Source organism: Bos mutus, chromosome 2 (genome assembly GCF_027580195.1).
Source record: "Bos mutus isolate GX-2022 chromosome 2, NWIPB_WYAK_1.1, whole genome shotgun sequence".
NCBI classification, from domain to species: Eukaryota; Metazoa; Chordata; class Mammalia; order Artiodactyla; family Bovidae; genus Bos; species Bos mutus.
The window spans coordinates 38,312,788-38,331,564 of NC_091618.1; the positions used below are offsets into that span (position 1 = coordinate 38,312,788).

An 18,777-nucleotide genomic window follows, 5' to 3' on the forward strand; every position below is an offset into this window, starting at 1 on the left:
AAAAAGCCAAGTTACTCACAGTGTGGCAAATTGAATACCAATGACATGTGGGTACTTCATCAAACCGTTTGACACTTCCTCTGAAATTATACAATCCTAATATAATTTTCATCTTTTCGATGGCATATGGGATTTTTATGCCCAAACCAAGAGATTCTGCCCGTAGAAGCATTTTTCTAAATAGAAAAATTCCAAGTTTAATGAAAATGTACTAAGTGAGATATAAAATTTAGAGATATCATGTTGATTCATAATTCTTACTTCCTCATTCTAAACCTTCATCATCAAGGTTTGTGTATAATTATAAACCTTCTACTTTCAAATCCTGCCTCATATACTAGTTCTTGAAGGAAGCATATGAGATACTTCCTATATGAAGAACACAAATTAAAAATGCTTGAAATTTTTAGCAGCTATCATAAAACATCAATGCCATGATATTCTTCTTCTTACAAGGGTTAATGCTGCTGCTAACCCTTTAAAGCCATTCAAAGATTTATGTAAAGGCGCTTCTAATGTGTATACAATGGAATGAAAAATATTGCTTTCTGACTCAAGCTCTGATACCTTCCTTTGTAAACTGCAAGTGTGCCATTTAATCAATACTAAAATAAAACATTATAATTAAGAGTACCCTAATATGATTATACATTTCAAATATATACTTTGCACTGAACTTGAGGAACAGAGTTTGCATTGTGGATATTACACAGGGGCTTTTATTATGATTTGTAACATTTCGCTCCTTATTCCACTGCTTATTTAAACAGTAAAAACAAAGTACATTTGAAGACGACAGAACAATAAGAAGATAGCAAGATAGAAAATAAACCTAAATTCTGAGCTATTTGGAGGAAGGGGTTTATTAAATTTATTAAATTTTTGACTACTACATTATAGGGGGAAATTTAGTATTTTAAATCCAACACATTTTAAGAAAATTCCAAGGACAAAATGTCAACCAAGAGATGCAATATTGTCAGAAAGCCTAGCTAATTTTGGATATGAAAAATAAACTCTGATGGGATTACCAAACAGTTTCTTTTTCCTTTTTTTTTTTTCCTTTCATCGCTAAGCAAAGTAATTTTCCAACCACAATTTTATCCCAGATTTGCTTCTCATTCTCCATCTCAAAATCCCTATGCATTCTTGGTGGTCCTCAGTAAATTCATCAACATCAGTAACAGATTTGGCAGTAACAATATAGAAACTAGGACAAATATGTATGGGTTTAAGCATGAGGGAGGTAAATAAGCAAAATAATGAGAATGCATACCACGGTTATATTCATCGCCATCGTCTAACCAAACACACAGAATGAAAACAGGAATCCCCAGAACGTGACACTAGGGCACAATGCCAAGATACAATCACTGTTAAGTCTGAGCATGACAAAGAAACAGATGGTCATGATCTCTTCTGTAGGGAAGGGGATAAAAAAAGAATAATGATACAAGACACTTAATAGCGAAATTGTTCATGACTGCTGAGATTCTCGGAAGAAAAACAAAATGAAGCTGCTAAGGTAATGAGATAAAAAAAAATACATGTCTATGTTTGCCAGCCACATTGCAGAATTGAACAGTCACCTGTCGTTTTCCGCTTAACACAGGAGAGATGAGTTGGTCTAGTATATTTGATAGCAGGTTTTAAAATGAATTTCCTGGAGGGAGAGTGGGCCTGAACTTCTGTTTTTTTAGCAAGTTCAGCCTTCTTATAAACTGCTATGAATAAGAAAACACAGAAAGCATACCATCAGGAGAAGAATACACACTTCGAGCAAAACCGAACGAAATTTCATCAATCATTAGTTACCACGGTTAGGCAGTTTCTTCTACAAAAGAGTAATAATGAATTACTTCAAAAACATTCATAAAGAAGTGATTGTGAAATGAACCTTTTTTCCTTCTCACTTCATCTCTGGAGACTGTGCTAGGTTCCTTTTTAGCTATTTTTCTTTCAGGAGTGGAAATCCTGCCTCTCCCGGTTTTAAAAGGCTTTTCTTTTCTATGTTTCTCAAGAGATGATCTCCGAGCTTCCTTTTCAGCTTTCTCCTCTTTAGGGATAGTTTCTAACTGTTCTGTCATGATGCTTCTATCATCATCTGTGGATCAGAGCAAACCATGACAACAACAACGACAACATTAGTAACAAATGTGCAAAATCCTCCATCTAACAAAATGCAAAATAAAGAGATAAAGGGACATTTTAAAATGTCTAAAATGGAAAAAGAAAACAAAAACGTTTTTCCACTAGGATACTGGATTTTACTTGGGAGTAGAAAATTGAAAAATATAATGCACACCTTGAGTGTCCACCCAGAGGCTGTCAGCATCCATGATGGAGTCATCAATGGTGGTTTCATCTTTGTAATCCTCGTAGGTTTCTGTCTTATATTCTGAGAGTCCAACCTCTTCTCTCTCAGGGGAAGCCGGAGCCTCTGGGGAACCGTCCTTGGGTTCAGCCTGGGCTTCAGCTGCCTCTTCTACTTCAAGTTCTTCTTCAGCATGGGGTGACGGTCTCCTTTCCACCTCGGGCTGCTCGAGGGCTGCAAAACGCACACTGTGGGACCCTGATTCCCCTTCATCAGTTGTGGTTTGCACGACGGTGATGAAGTCGTCCTCGATGGTTACGACAGACTCAATCACTCCTTTGTGCTCACCAGGACAGGTCTCCACAAACTCCTCCCTGACGCCTGGGGCACCCAGGTCGGTAATCTGAAGGGTGTCTGAGCGGAAGAGCAACTTGTCATATTCTCCCTGGGCTTCGATCTCTTCTTCCTCGCTCTGAGCCTCTGCTGGTTCAGCTCTGGCAGCTTCAGGCAACGGCTCGGTAACATCAGAGGGTGTGATGGAAATATCCGGGGTCTCTTGGCTTTCTTCTTTTGGTGGCTGAATAAATTCCATCTGGACATCAGCTCTCTCATCTGCGGCTACATCAGCCTCTGAAACAACGGGTGCACAGGGTATTTCCACAGACAATTTGATGGCAATCTCGTCTTGAATTAGAGAAGATTCTGGGGAAGTTTCCTTCTTGCCCTCATCGGCTTTCAAGGACTCCATGGTGAGGCTTTCATGCTCACCGCTGGACTCATAGGATTCTTCCTTGTCCACAGCCTCCTGGTGCACCAAGTCAGGCTTAGCCACCTTCTCCTTGACTTCTGTTTCACTAACTTTGGTGCCTTCTTTCAAGTGGCTGGACTCAACACCCATAAATGCATCTACCTCCGGAGGGGCTGTGGATGAGGGGGCGAGGTCCTGGGTAGCCTCAAGTTTAAGCTCTGCTGCCTCTCCAGCATCTACGTGTAGCCCTGAGGCCATCTGTCCAAAGTCACTGATTTTAATATCTAACTGACCTTGTTCAGCTTTCTTCACAGCCAAATCCAGTTCTGGTTCAGCTTTTTTGGACGGTTCTACCTCAGCTACCTCTGGCACTGAACTAAGACCTTTCTCTGCTTTCTCAGCCATGACAGGTGATGCATCTTTAGCGACTGTCAGTTCTCTGGCTGAAGCTTGCTCCTGGGTCACTCCTAATCCAAGAGTTTCAACTTCATCACCAGCCTCTTCTGTTTCCTTGGCGTGCTCTTTTGAATCAGCATGTTCTTCACTTTTCTCTAGGACAGTATCCAGCTTATCACTGGCTTTCTTCTCCTGATCAAACTCCCTACTCAGTCCTGATTTGTCACCAGAGATAGGTGGGGATGCTTCCTTCTCAGCACTGACTTCATCTTTTACTCTTCCGGCAGCTGCCAGCTTGACTTCAATTAATGAAAGATCGGTGGCCAAATCTCTTCGTGCTTTATCATCAGTGCCTTCATAAAAGGAACCACTCTCCCCAGATAAATTCTCACTGTCTTGAACAGGTGACGGGAGGGGGACTGTGTATTTATTGAACACACAGTAGCCCAGGTCTTCGAGTTGACTGTCAGTTTTAACGATGATGTGGTTTTCATCAGTGACAGGGGGCAAGCCAGTGCTACTCTCCTCCACCACAGTCTCTGATGGGACTGATTTTCTCCTGGCAACATCAGTGTCTGCACTCACGGAAGCTAACCTTGACCGTGTGCCTGCCAGGTCTAGCATTTCAGGCAAGTCAGGAGCCATGACAGTACCATTTTTGTAATAATCTTTGGCTAGGAAAGGCGACTCACATGATGTCTCGACTCGGGCATTTTCCTCTCCAGTATCTTTTTCTTCCTTTACCTGTTCTTTTTCTTCTTTGCTTTCGGTTGGGAAGCAAGGGGCTTTGTCCACAGCAGGTGTTGTGGCTGGAAGGTAATCATCTCCTTCATCCATACTTCCACTAGTATTGGTTAGAATGTCAGAAGCCAGGGGGGAAAGATCATGCCCTCGACCGAAGTTAAACCCAAGGGCTATGGAATCCAGGCAAGACATGGGCAAATTGATGGACATGCTTCTTTGTTCTATTGCAGACCTACCACCAAGTCCTAAACTCCTGCTTAGCGTCAGATCATCCTTATTCTTACTGTGGAGATCCCTTTTCTCTCCATACACTTTTGGATCAATAGTGAACATTCTTTCTTGGGGAGAACTGGGTTCTTCTGGTAAGTCAGATGGATGACTCTGTGCGAGAGTGCTATACCCTGCTTCTTGTGCCGGAGCACTGGGCTGGGGTTCTTCTTCTGGAAGTGCCTTGTCGCCATCTTTATGCATGGGAGACACAGTATCAAAAGCCTCTTGGACACTTTCTCTTGTGTCACTTAGTTCATAGTAATCACTGCCTGGCTGGATGCTTTTGGTCACTTCTTCTTTCAAGGCGGATGTTTCAAAGTACTTGGACATTCCTGACTTGTCTTCATAAAATGGCATGTCAAGTTCAGCTGATGTTACAACTCCAACTCCTTCTACCTTATGATCTTTGTCAGCAACTTTTTCTTCAAAGAGCTCCTGGGTGGCAATCTTTTCACTTAGTGCAGTTGGTTCAGTCATGACTTTTTCCAGGGTCTGAGTGGTCATGGCTGAATCAGTAACTGCTTGCTCCAAACTTACAGGGAATGAGTCCTGTTTTAATATATCTGTGGGAGGCTCCTGGCCCTTCTCTTCTTTTTTGGAGTAAGTGTGTTCGGTGGAAGGTTGAATTATATTTGTTTCTTCATCTATCAGTTTTGGGGGTTCACTCTCTTTTGGCATGGCTTCTTTGTCAGAAATGGTTGGTTTTTCTTCAAGCTTTAGGTGAGGTTCCTTTTCAGCAAGTGTAGATTCCTGTTCGCTGAGGGTGGGAGTCTCTTTTATCTGCACACTCTCTTCCTTTATCATCCCTTTCTCTTCTCCTGAAACTTTCTCTGGGACACACTCTTCCACAATTGAAACGTGAGCATCTTTGGGTGCAGCAACTGCCTCTGAGGCTGGTGCTTCTGCTATTTTGTCAGGTTGATCCTTCTGGGGCTCTTCAACTTTAGAACTATCTTTGGCAGTTGCTGGGCTACCAGTTTCTTCCAGAGATTTTTGGTCATCTGGCTGTAACAGGGCGGGAGCAAAGGATGCTGCTGCTGCAACTATTTCATGCTTTGAGATGTCAAAAGGAAGAGTGAAGCTTCCACCCTGAAAGGGACTCGGCATGGGAGAATCAAATTGTTTCCCTTCCCATTTTGGGATATCCTCAAGTACATCTTTTTCCTTCATGGGTGTTAGAGGGCCAGGAGATACAGGAGCAACTAAACCCCACTCGTCCTTTTTGGCTTCCGTTGGCATTTGGATGAACCAGTCCTTCTGCTCTTTTGCAGCTGTGGGCTCTGCAGGAAGGCCAATATCAGGTACCACTAGGCTTGGTTCTGTCTTGGGTTTCGTATCTTCTAGGCTGGCACCAAGAGTGTGCCCAAACAGAGTGGGAGGTGCTTTTTCTTCTTCTGTGCCTTGTATGTCCTTTTTATCAGGGGAAGTTTTAGTTGTTTCCAGCTCAGAAACTAAGGCAGCATGCTTAAGGTCTTCACCAGGCTTACTTTCTGTCTCTGGTTCCTTTTCCTTCTTGTCTAGTGGCTCGGCTGGAGAGGGAGTCAATTCTTGTTGATCATGAAACTCCATCTTCGAGGCTGTAAGTAAACCTGAAGTAATTGGGTTGATTTTTAAACATAATAGGCAAGGGCTTTCAGGCAGTAAGCTTAAAATTATTTTTTGAAATGGCAAATGAATGGTAGGCTTGAAAGAAAAACTATGAAACGTGCAAGCATGCTATTCATTTAAAAATTAAAACGAAAATGTCAGGACTGAGATACATTTGTATGATTGCTACAATAAACTCCCACTGTGAATTAATGTGTACAGAAATGAAATAAGAGTATATTTTGAATACTCTTTTTTCCTTTGTTTGTTTGGTGTCTCTAAACAGTACTTGATGTGTCCTATAGCAGAAAAAAATGTCATATGCCTTCTACAGATAAAAACTACATATTAAAGAAAATTTAATAAGTAGTTAACATTAGGGTACAAAATAATCTATATAATCTATAATCTAAATATGGAAAAGAATTGGTTTCAGCCAAACTTTTTCTTTTCTCATTGCAAAGTGAATTGGTAGCCCATGGGCAGAAGGCCAATTAATTTATAATAATATGTGTTAAATAATTTCAGCTAACTTGACTAACAAATGCCAAGACCAGTTTTGGGGGCATTGAAATGTTCCTAGAATAAACTTTTAGAAGTCATCTAAGATTAAATTTCAGTAATACAAATAAATAATTGCTATAGACTTTGTTTGATATGACCTAAATATTAACAAGACAATTTCTACCATGTATCAAAATTCCTAAATCCTAATCATTACTTAGTCTGTATGATAGATGTAAGAAAATCTGAATTATACTGTTAATACTGGGAAGTTACATGAATAACAAAATTTTAATAAGAGTAAACTATTAAAATGTCTTTTTCTCCTTGGTCATGACCTCATTTCCTGGAATGTGACCAACAGGTGAAGCACTGACCAATATTGGCTTTAGGGATGCTTCACAGAGACTAAATGAGTCTTTGTAATTTTTATTTGTTCACCAATTCAAAAGGCTCCAGAGTGTCACTTGTATTTTACAGCCAAAGTTATTTCATTGTGGTCACTAAGCCTAAATGTTAATTGTCTGGAGAAGATTTGGGGAAAATTAATAAAATTCAGTCATCTGTTGAAGGGCAAGTGTATGGATCATCATTAACCTAAACACTTGTGTGTTGTCTTGTCACAATAGAAAATAAATACTTTATGAATTTTCTAGTAAAGTTTAGATGAATGAAAACTCAAGAGAGATGGTGATGATCAAAGGGTTTGGTTGCCATGGAAAGGAAATGATATGAGAAGCATCAGCAGGTGCTTTTAAGGAAACTAAACCAGTATTCACTGAAGCATAAAAAAAATATAGCACATTGCAGTTGCAAACAAAAACCATTCTACCATTGAAGCCCGTAATAATGTGCCAAAATCCACCTCTACGATTTGAAAGAAAAGCATATGAATTGCTGTCCCCCAAAATAAAAATAAAAATATACATGTATTAGCAATGTGACTGGCAAACATTTGAGATGAGGAGGGGCGGGGGCGGAAAAAAAGCTCACATAGCGTCATCAGCCTGGCTGCAAAGCGTATTGTATCATGGCAAAGTAAAACCAGGAATCAGCTGCAGCAGTGGAAAACCAAGCTGCCACACAGCACCTGCACAAGCCACACTCTTTGCTCTTTAAGTCTCAGACAGGGGTCTTGGTATCATGAGACGACCCAGCGATGGAATAGCATTGGAAAGGCATCAGATTGATAAGCTGCTGGAGAGATCACTTGCAACAAAACACATGCAAATCCTAAGAAAGACACACCTTCCCCGGCAGAGGAAGGGGTTTTTACTTCTGGAGACACCTCCGTGACCGTGACCTCTTTTACACTTTTCTCCTGTGGGGCCCCTGCTGAGGCGCTGTCTGCAGGAACTACTTGGGCCTCCGCACTAGACTCCACTTGGCCCTCACTGAGGCCCTTGGGCTGGTCTGAGACCTTGGCAGCCCCACACTCTTTCTCAGGAAGAGTGGCAGGTTTCTCTTCCTCAGCCACTGGACTCTCTAGCGTTTCTTCTTCTTAGGGATGAAAAAGATGTTGACATCATGACCATAGAAACATATATGAAACAACAGAAATATCATTCAAGGAACGCTTTCAGCTCTACTTTATTGACCTCACAAGAACCTCTTTTACTGCTTGGATGAACAAATTAATGTCTTAACGCAATGGACATTATGTATTGCTTGGAAAATTAGTAAATATAATCGGCTAATAATGATGCCTTTTAAAGTCTCATTAAAAGGCTATTTATTTTAAAACCTGAGAGCTGAAAGGGTTTTATTGATCTATTACCCTTAGTGGAAATGGCAGTAAGTCGCACACAATGTGGAAAGCTGGCTGGAAATAAGAGATGGCACTGCCAGATAACAGATGGTTGTGAAAAGACAGATGCATTGATATGCTGCAACAAACCTTTAAGTTTGTAAGTCATGTGCTGTTTTCTCCAATGCAGGAAGCCCCTACATACGAATTCCTGATTTAATTTAAAACATGCAAACTTTGCTAAAGGGATCTTTGGGAGTAAAAAACCTGGCCTCAGAATAATATCCAATCAACCACTTTATTATCAACTTTATCATGAAATCCATCAAAACTCTTTAAGACATACTTTATTTAGTATTTTTAAGGCCAAAGACTACCTAACTCAATTAATTTCATCTTCATTGCATTATATGATTGGAGAATGTACAAATTTTTAAAGAAGTAAGTAAAATATTTTGAAAAACAAGGTCCAGGTAAAAGTTAATTTCATTGCAATTTAGAAAAGTCTACCTCTGGGACACGACTGTTATCATATTGTTCAAACCACTGAAATATCAGTAATATAGTTCTTGTATAGTTCTCTTTGACACTAAAGAAAGAATGAAAATGTGCATATTATAAAGTTTCATTTCTACAATTCAAAACAAAACCACCAAGGAAAGATAGCTGAGTGGCAACAAAACTGCCAAAATATCCTCCCCAAAGATTAACCATTCTACCATTGAAGAATACAGAAAAATATTAACAATTAAAATGTAATAAAACAAATTTATGAAAAGCCATGAATTATGCTGTCATTTGTTTCTCATTTACACTTCAAATATCAGTAAAATAAATCCCATTTTATTGCTTAAGAAATTAGAGGGAAATATTTAAGCTGTCTTATAGTTCTTCAAATGAATGATTCTTTTGAAATTCCTATGAACAATCATATATTGTTTAAATGGATCTGTGAAGAAGACTATAGATGGAAAGGAGAGAAATTTTTTGAGAAACATTAAAGCCCTTATGGGGAAAAATGAGAACTGCTACTATTTCTTCACATTTAACACACAGATACTTGCATTTTTGTAATTTAACTATGTCAGTAACATTTTAATAACTCAGATTCTAACTTATTATTAAGGCAATTTTTACAATGCCATAGAATTAGAGATTTTGATTAAAGCTAAGAGACTTTTAATATAGCTGCTTTACTAATGTCACTTTATTGGGTGAAATCAATTTATTTTACATTTTTTCTAAATCCATGTAATTTTTTAGCTTTCCAGTTTCTCATTTTGTATAAATCATGTTTATTTCCACACCTGTTCTTTATTCAAAATTCACATATTTTTCTTAATTATTTTAAGTCCATTTAAGTTTACTCAATATGGATTGTATTTTTCTATCAGAATGTCTGAACCATTGGTGCTCTTGCCTTGGAACTATCTGCCTTTACATTAAATATTATGCCATACAAAAATAAACTCTTCATTTAAGCAAGTTATTTTTCCTCATTTCAAAATGACATTTACCTAAGCAAAAAAAAAATTAGCCCTATTTTTTTCTTTATAAGACTACCTTGTTAGAATGAGATAAATTGCAGCCCACTGCCCACTTATTTTATCCTCTCCACAGCTAACTATACACAAGGTCTCCACCTTCGAAAGACTGGAATGACAAAAGCTTGGGAGCATTTCCTTCATTTTAGCCCACCTCTACTTATCTGAACCAAGATTTAGTCACCTGAGGAAGCCTCTATAGTTTCTGTAGATGTTTAAGTGATTTGGAGAAATAAATTCATTCCATAACATTTATTCTACCCTAAACAATTATTTATCTTTTAAAAGGCTATCACATTAACATGGCACTAAATAGAAACCTAACTCTGAAGTCTGGTCTAGTAATATGGAAAAATTATATTAAAGGTCATCTTCTTTGGTTTGGGTAAGAAGATACATTCTTTCCCTATTGATATATTTGCAAGGGGTAGAAAGAAGTCATACTTGTTTGAACTTTTTTTGCTTCCTTCTCAGAAGCTGCGAAGAAAAAAAAGCAGCACTCACATGTCTTAAATCAGCCTTCTTCCATATAAATTGTTGAGGCATTTGGATGGAGATGAGCGATATAGGGACTTCACTTTCATATGGAAAAAACAGGCTCCTGTCCCTCCCACCCACACATGGAGGCACACTTAAGGTGATGCACATGGTCAAAGCTGCGGGCAGGGGAGGAGGAGCTAAGGGGACCATGCTTGGTTCACCTTTCTCCCGGCCTAAGTGGGCCTCTGCACTCTGCGCTGGGCCACTGGGGAGCACACTAGAGGCAGTCCACTGTGAGCTGAACAAAGGATGCTCATAGTACTCCTCATCGGAATTGGAAGGGTCATCATCAGGCACAGACACCGAGATGGAGGGGGCTAGGAGTCTACGCCTCTCCCCGCTGGTGGCAGGTTCGTGGCTGGGGAACCTGTGTAGAGGACCCACTTGATCCTCAGCCCCTTCATCTACAAACAGACACACAGGAAAAAACTGCAGGGAAAACTGGACAAGACAGACACAAGATCAGACGGACGAGACAAACATTTGCACAGGACATGGGGTCACGGAAGCAGCACAGCAGGATGGAGAGGGATGAGCGAGACCAAGCTGGTGGAGGATGGGAGACAGTGAAATTTCATGCTTCAGTAGCCACTGAATTTAAACTCTCCCTTTAGGAATCTTGTCATTGATCTAAATGAACCAAATGTTCTGACACTCCCACTGCATAATAGAAATTATCTTTACATCTTCCTCAAATGAGTTAAAATAACAACAGAAACACTGGGAAAGAAACAAAGCACTACAAAACAAATGCATTTGTTAGAAGAAATTCTTTCAAGTACGCACATTTTCTCATGTTTTTATCAATACATTTATAAGTTATAAAAGAGGAAAGCTGTTAGGACCTGATGCCTGTACAATTCTGAGAGAAACTGGGCCTGTGGAAGTACAACCTTCATTATCTAGTATGTGCGCATGGTTAGCATTTTGGTTGATTTAATTTTTAGTTCATGACTTCTACCAGAAAATAATTTTTAATTTCAATCCTGTTAAGAAAAATCTACAATGCATTATGCTTCTTTCCTGTCTTGCTTAGGGGAACACAACTGGCATAGCTTTTTCTTTGGATGCAAACTCCTAGGCATCCTTTTGAACCCTAGTTCTTATCTGCATGGCTGTGAAAGTACTAGAAATTACCTAGCAACATACACTTGTTTTCTTGTGTTCTGCTTCTCTTTGGAAGGCTTAACAGAGATACAGTTAGCTGAGAATTTCTACTGAGGTGGCTTCTGACCCATCACAATTGTATTCTATGAAGTTTCACTTGTACTACTGTTTTTGTATTTCAAAGCCCTCATTGTATATTTCTCATGGAAATGCTAAAGAAGCTGCTCTCATTTCTTTTCTTTCCCACGTCTTAGCTTAGAAATCTGTATTACTTAAATATATTTCCTTAGAAATATGAGTGTATATCAATCAATTTGCTTAGCATTTCAATAAGCCTAAAGAATGATCACAAAGAACAATATCTGGCTGAGACACTGTATGTATCTCAGGCCTACATGGCTGATTACTAAATTTGTTAACCACTATTTATTTACTTATATAGAGAAATAATTTTAAATTTTTGTAATTTTCAATAAGATCAAAATGCAGTAGCTATCTGTATAATTTTTATTTCTATCAAAATTTAAGTGGACAGAATTACAGCATTAATTTGAAAATGCACTGAATTTTTAGCACAATAACTTATTTTCAGTCAACTGAGTGCTGATAACTGGAAATAAACCTGAAATCATAAGGACACTAAAATAATATTTTGAAGAGAGAATGTTTTTAATCTTTTGAACATATTGTTTACTGATTGTTCCATGGAAGTTGTTTCTAGATGGGTGCTCAGAACTTTCCCAGCCACAATGCTTATTATATCATGGGATAGAAGAAACCTAAAATTACATTTGATATTGTTAGTTCAACTCGGCATGATTTCTCAGCTGAGCAGACGACTGGGTGAGATCTGGCCTACAACATTGGCTGAATCATAAGTCTTGGGCTTGCCACAAGTCCCAGCCATTCATATCTCCTCTAGTGACTCCCGAGGCTGTAGACTCCCCAGGGACACAAATTTTTTCTAAAACTTCTAATACATTCAAACAGATTACATGGATAATCAATAAGTGAAAATGGCATATTTGCCTCCCTGCTTTTCAATATTTTCTAGGGAGGACAGCAGACTACAATTCAAAACTAAAGAATTTAAACCTGAGAGATGATAGTTTAAAGGCAATTCTCCTTGGATAGTTTAGCCTTTTGAAGATTTTGGCTTCCTCTTTCTTGTTGTTTCTTGAAAGTGCCAAAATGTGAAAACAACCCAGAGTCTTGCTTCAGATCCAGAACATTTCAAAGAAACAGTACTTTCTATTCTGAAAACTCTGGCTAATCAGGGAACAACAAAAACAACAAAAACTTTGAGTGCTTCAGCGGAAAAGTAGCTTCTCTGTAGTATTTGTCTGGCTCTTAGCCAGGCAACTTCAAGAAGAATGTCTGGCAAAGCCCAGGCCCCTCTGGGTTACTCCAAGTCTCTGTTTAGGACCTATGAGCCTGAAGTCCATCTACATTACATGTCCCAGAGATGTGCCAGTGAAGTGATGCTCAGAGGACCATGTTGGCTGGCTAAAGTTCAGAGACTGTACCAGTGCATGGGCTTCCAGTAATAATGCTAGAAGACAAGAGATCCTCATTTGCTATAGGATTGTGTATGGCAGGTGCTCTCAGTTCATACCCAAATGGAGGTGTGACACATAATAAATAAGTTATATAAATGAATGAATTATATATATATATAATAATTATAAATGAATACATTATAAATGAATGAATTATTTACTTGGGAGTTGTTTGGAAAAAAAGGGAATCGATCCAGTGTCTTGTAACCAAAATACTCTCATTAGAAGATGACTTCACTCTCATTGTCCCACAGTAAGAGCCTAGCTAGATTTAGCGATGCAGTGAGGGTGTTTGTAGGAACTTCGTTTTCCCAGGTGGCTAAGTGAGTAAAGACCCTGCCTGCAGTGCAGAAGACACAGATTCAGTCTCTGGATCAGGAAGATTCCCTGGAAGAGGGCATGGCAACCCACTCCAGTATTCTTGCCTGCAGAATCCCATGGACAGAGGAGCCTGGTGAGCTACAGTCCATGGGATTGCAAAGAGTTAGACATGACCAAAGCAATTGAGCATAGCAGATTTGAATTTAAACTCTGGATAAGCCACTTATTAGCTGTGACATCCTGGGCAACAGTGGAAGTGAGTATTATCTAGGTGAGTATTCTGTGTGGGTTGCTTGAAGGATTAAATGGGAAGGTATTTGAGAAAGCACCAAGAATCATTCTTGATTCCATAGACGTTAATATCTCTATCTTTAGTCTATCAGACAAGTTGTCATGTACCTTTACTCTTTTCTTTGATTTGATACATCAAAGCTAGACTTAGGAGATTTATGAAAAATGAATTCATAACAGTTTTGCTCTTTAAGGCCAGGACTGAATGTCTCCTTTTACTATAAGTACATTTGCTTTTGGATACTGGGTTATGTCACAAAATAGTCTGCTTCATTTAATAATGTACTGTTTTAAAGGGAAAGGTAGTCTTGTGAACCTTGGACTTCTACATAGTTCCTTTGCATAATGATAATCTTTAAAAATGAAGCTTACCTGGTTTTAGTGAAGAACCACATTTCCCCTAATTTGCTTTCATACAAAATTTTCTTTAAAAGAAGCATTTGGAAATTTATATTGGGTAAAGTTTGCCACACAAAATTCAGTCTTGATCTGTGAGCCCCCTTGGGTACAATGAGTAGTCACGTTTATGAGAGATTGAACATCTTGGGGTATTAGTGACTCCGACTTGGTGATCTTGCCGGCATCACAGCTTCTACCCCATGGCCTAACCTAGAGCAGCTGACTCCTCTTACATAGTGTCCCAACTTCTCTAAGCCCTTTCCAGTCTACAAGCTTTGGACTGAGGACTTCTCAGTTTGCCAACTGTGTCTGCTGCCCTAGAATGATACGGAGGGAAACTGCTTCCGGTTAACAGTTACAGTGCGCTAGCCACATCATTGACACAGGAAATCATCAGCCTAGGATTCTGAGCAAACCTAAGAGGGTGGAAGGACTCCTGGTTCTGTTTTCAGATTTCTCCATTGCTCTTGCATGGGCTTCCAAATTCTAACAGTTCAGTTCAAGTGGTAACTACTATGGTTAGGCCAAAAAGAAAGGGGAACTTAATTTGAAAATATAATAACTAGTTCAGTTTGGTTCACTGTACCTGTGTTTCCAAGTGTGCTACTTACTTAATTTTTTTCATCAAAATCTCTTTGTTCCCCAGAATAAGTACATAGTCTTATGAATATTACACCAATTATAATACATGAATATTCATACATGACAGTAATTAATATCTTAAATTATTTTTAGAAGAAGCATCCATGCCTCCCCTTTGGGAAAGAACAGCTTTTAGAATGTTTGCTAATTAATAAAAAGCCTATCCTCAAAATCAATGAAATACTCAATTTAATCTAAGAACATTTACATAAAAGGACTGAACTGTGACATTCACTGTGCCTTTAGATTGAAGTTGCTTTAAGGGTGTTTCGAGGAGGGTAAAAAATCTAGATGGAAAAATCCACCTGCTTTCTTTCCAGTCAATGTGCTATGAGCAATATATTAAAAACTTTGGCTTTGTCTTCACAAACCAATTGATTTGAAAATTTGAAAAGTTGATTCTTGTCTTGTGGATTTTCACTAATTTTTTTCTGATAAAACAAATGTTGTTATACATACTTTAAGAGTGATTTAAAATAAAAGAGAGGAACTAGTTTGATTGCCTAGATCACATGCCTTTCATAAAATTAAGGTAAAAATATTATCTAATCTTTTAAATCAATGGAGTTTGAAATTACATATTTTTTCTATATAACTAAAAAATATGATTATCTTTTTAAAAGGAAACCATTAGGATTTTGTATAGGTTGAGGCTGTCTTTTGAAAAAAATTAAATAAAAATACATATTCAGTTTGAAAATGTTAAAAATATCTTCAAATTACTTTCAGTAGGAAGTAAGTTGACATTTTCCCCAAATATACTGAAACATCTTGAGGGAAACAATCCCAAAATGTGAAGGAACAGTTACTTTGGAATATGATACCTAAGTTACCAAGATATGAAAGTGATTCTATTTTAATGTATACTTTCACTGTATCTATGGTACACCCTCCAGAAACAGACTGGATGAGTCTCAGATGGCCGGGAAGACCTTGTTGTCCCTTTAACTCACACTCACATTTAACAGTAAGAAGAATGAATTACTTGACCTCTAGGTGACTTGGGAGTCAACGTCATACCCCTCTCTTGGTTAAGAGGATTTCCTGACACGGGAAAGGCTTTAAGTAGGGGTTCAGAAACATTTTCAGTGACCTGTGGGAAGCAGAGCTGTCATGGAAGGCTTTCCATTACATTCAGAGTAAAATCCAGGAGCCTGAACCAAGCCAGCTGCTGCTCACTCCCAGACTCCTCTCCTCCACATCTCTCATGCATTAGCCCTGGGACTCCTTCAATTCCCAGAACACTTCATGCACTTTCCCACCTGAGAGTCCTTGAACATCCTCGTCCCTCTGCCCAAATTGCCCCTTTCCATCTTTTCTTGGCCAACACTTCTTCAGGCTTCTGAGTTCAGCTCCTTTCTCCCTCCAATAAAGTAAGATTACTCTTCTTTTACCTTAAAGCTCCCTGTTCTTTTCCTTCCTATTGTTGAACTTACTTACTGGATTTCCATTCTCCACCAGACTTTGTGCTTCTTACAAGGAAGGATCATGTCTGTTTTGCTTACTAGTGTATACTTAGAGAATTTGAGGAGTGCAAGGAAACTTGTAGGTGCTCCATAGACATGAACAGATAAAATCAAGGCTCAGAAAGGATCTTTCAAATCTATGAATTAAAAGATCTAATCACATTTTCAGGGAATTAACTAATCATCAATGGTTATAATAACACTTATTATATACAATGCTTATAGTCCTCAATTTTTTTTTATTCCTTTGACTAATTATTTCAGGCAGTAAACATAGGAAAAAAGGCCTCAATATAAGAAAAAAAATCTTACTAAAAAAGGTTTAAGTTTATAAATCTATGACAAAAATAAATTATATTTATTGATAGTTTATAGTTCAGTAATTTAGAATAACCTCTAGTAATTCAAAAAATAATGTAAACAAACCTAATTACCGATTATAAAAAGACAGTGATTCTTTTGTGACCTTATTTAATTTTTAACACAATAAAATGAGCTCTAAAAAGTACAACAAAAGGAAAAATAAGTCAACAAATGACAAAAATGGAAAAGTATTAATATTCTGATTTTAGTTTATGAAAAGTAAATTATATTGACACAAGCAAGCTTTCAATAAATTTTAAAAGCTTTCTTCTTCTCCTGTAACTCTCAAACAATAGACAAAAGTTAACTGGTCTAATTCAGAGAACCAATAATAGTTAGCTTTTAAATAGTGTCTTTCATCTCAGATTCTAAATGGATATTCTTCAGAGGCATCTGTCTGCTTCTTCATTGCAAACTGAAAAGCTGACATGGCATTCCATGTTGACTGAATGCATAAATAGATTCATGGACAATAAAAGGTCTCAGCAGGAAAGAAGCCATGATCTCAGTTTCCAGTTCAATACTCTCAATATCAAATTTGTTCACTGACTTCTTCATTTATTCATTAATATTTATTGAGAGTTTGCTACAGGTCTGGCCCTGGGGAAGCCCTTGGCAATACAATAGTGAGCAAAACAGAGACAGTTCCTGCCAACCCTTCCAAAACAAATCTATTGATTTCATCAATATATTTATTTTTATTCAGTCACTTATAAAATTAAATTGTATCTACTCTTTAAAACAGTCTACATGAAGTAAACTAGTTCTCTGTAGTTATTCTAGCTAGCCACTTAAACACAAAGTTATCTTTTCCTTTATCCAGCAGATTTTTCTTATTTACCATATTTATCTACTTTTGATTTTATGTACAGAAATGATAATATATTTAATCAAAGTCTTTGTTTCTTCTTGATTATTTGAAACAGACAGCTCCCAAGCTGGGTCACATACTAACCAATACCAAAGTCCAGCACTTATGGGTTGAGGTTTATTTACCCTTAAAAGAAGACAAACCTCAAGAGTCCAACAGGCCTTACCTTCCTCCACTGGGACAGTCTGTTCTGAGGCTGGTGATGGGGGTGGAGAAGGAGGCAGATTAGCTGTCTCTTCAGCTGCTAAAGATCAAACAATGGAAAAATGAGATACAACAATTAATCCTACTAGCCCAGTGGACATGTAGGAGTTGTGCCATCTGTAAAAAGGACTCTATGAAATTCAAGGAAAGATTCAATAGTAAGTTGCATTTGACTTATTTTAGCCCCATTCATAAATTTTTGAAAACCTAAAAAAAGAAAAGCACTTAATATTAAAAAAAATCACTCCATAAAAATGGATTAGAGATAACTTCTAAAATTCTATCATTAATCTCATTAATTTTTATCTGCTTTTTCAATTAATAAAATATTTAATTCTGATCCTAATTTACTACATTCACACCCAGCCAGGTAAGCATTTTAGTTTGGATTTGAATTGACTGATTAAAAATGTTAAGAGCTGGAAACTAATCACAGCTATTTTAGGAGATGTATTTTTTAAACAACATTTTGTTTACTGAGTATAATGTCAAATCCATCTTCTGTATGTATTCTCAGAGAAGAAAAATGAAGCTGTCACAGCCTGAGGCAACCGTCAGATAGAAACATGTACTAGTGGGAGCTGAGAAATATTCTGGCCTTGGCACGACACATGAAAGAAGGCCAAAAAGAAATGTTCTAAAAGATGAAATTCATTCACACTTAACTCCGTTTTCCTCTTGAAGACACTTATCTTCTTTATGACCACTCACATGAAGGTAAGGGATTTTAAAAGGAAATATTTATCAGTCAAGGCCAGTGGTAAAATTTATTTTAAATAAGCCTTGTGGGCTTCTAAGGGATATTTTAAAGTTTTTTTTTTTTTTTTTAAGTGAGATTTTTCTTTTAAAAAATAATGAAATTTTGCCACTAACAGGGCATTATATTAAGTGAAGTAAGTCAAACAGAGAAAGACACACAGTGTACATCATTTATACGTGGAATCTAAAAACTACAGAAAACTAGTATCTGTAACAAAAAAGAAGCAGATTCACAGATAGAACAAACTAGTGGCTACCAGTAGGGAGGGAAGAGGGGCAACAAGGGGTAGAGAATGGGAGCTATAAACTATTGGGTGTAAGATAGGCTCAAGGATGTACTGTACAACATGGGGAATATAGCCAGTATTTTGTAATAGCTGTAAATGGAAAATAACTTTCCA

General features: G+C 37.8%; 1 protein-coding gene across 7 annotated transcripts in view; it reads right to left on the reverse strand.

Annotated features, from left to right (window-relative positions):
• The window catches only part of MAP2 (microtubule associated protein 2), a 297,749-nt gene that overhangs the window by 32,585 nt on the left and 246,387 nt on the right, over positions 1-18,777 (reverse strand). For 4 of the 7 annotated variants that reach the window (XM_070387359.1, XM_070387371.1, XM_070387364.1 and 1 more), the window contains exon 7: positions 17,580-17,657. In XM_070387359.1, coding sequence (XP_070243460.1) covers positions 17,580-17,657 — 78 coding nt within the window. Of the gene's footprint in view, positions 1-1,589; positions 1,725-1,897; positions 2,105-2,305; positions 6,062-7,811; positions 8,064-17,579; positions 17,658-18,777 lie in introns of all 7 variants that reach the window. The other 3 variants (XM_070387384.1, XM_070387377.1, XM_070387393.1) reach the window with 2 other exon arrangements.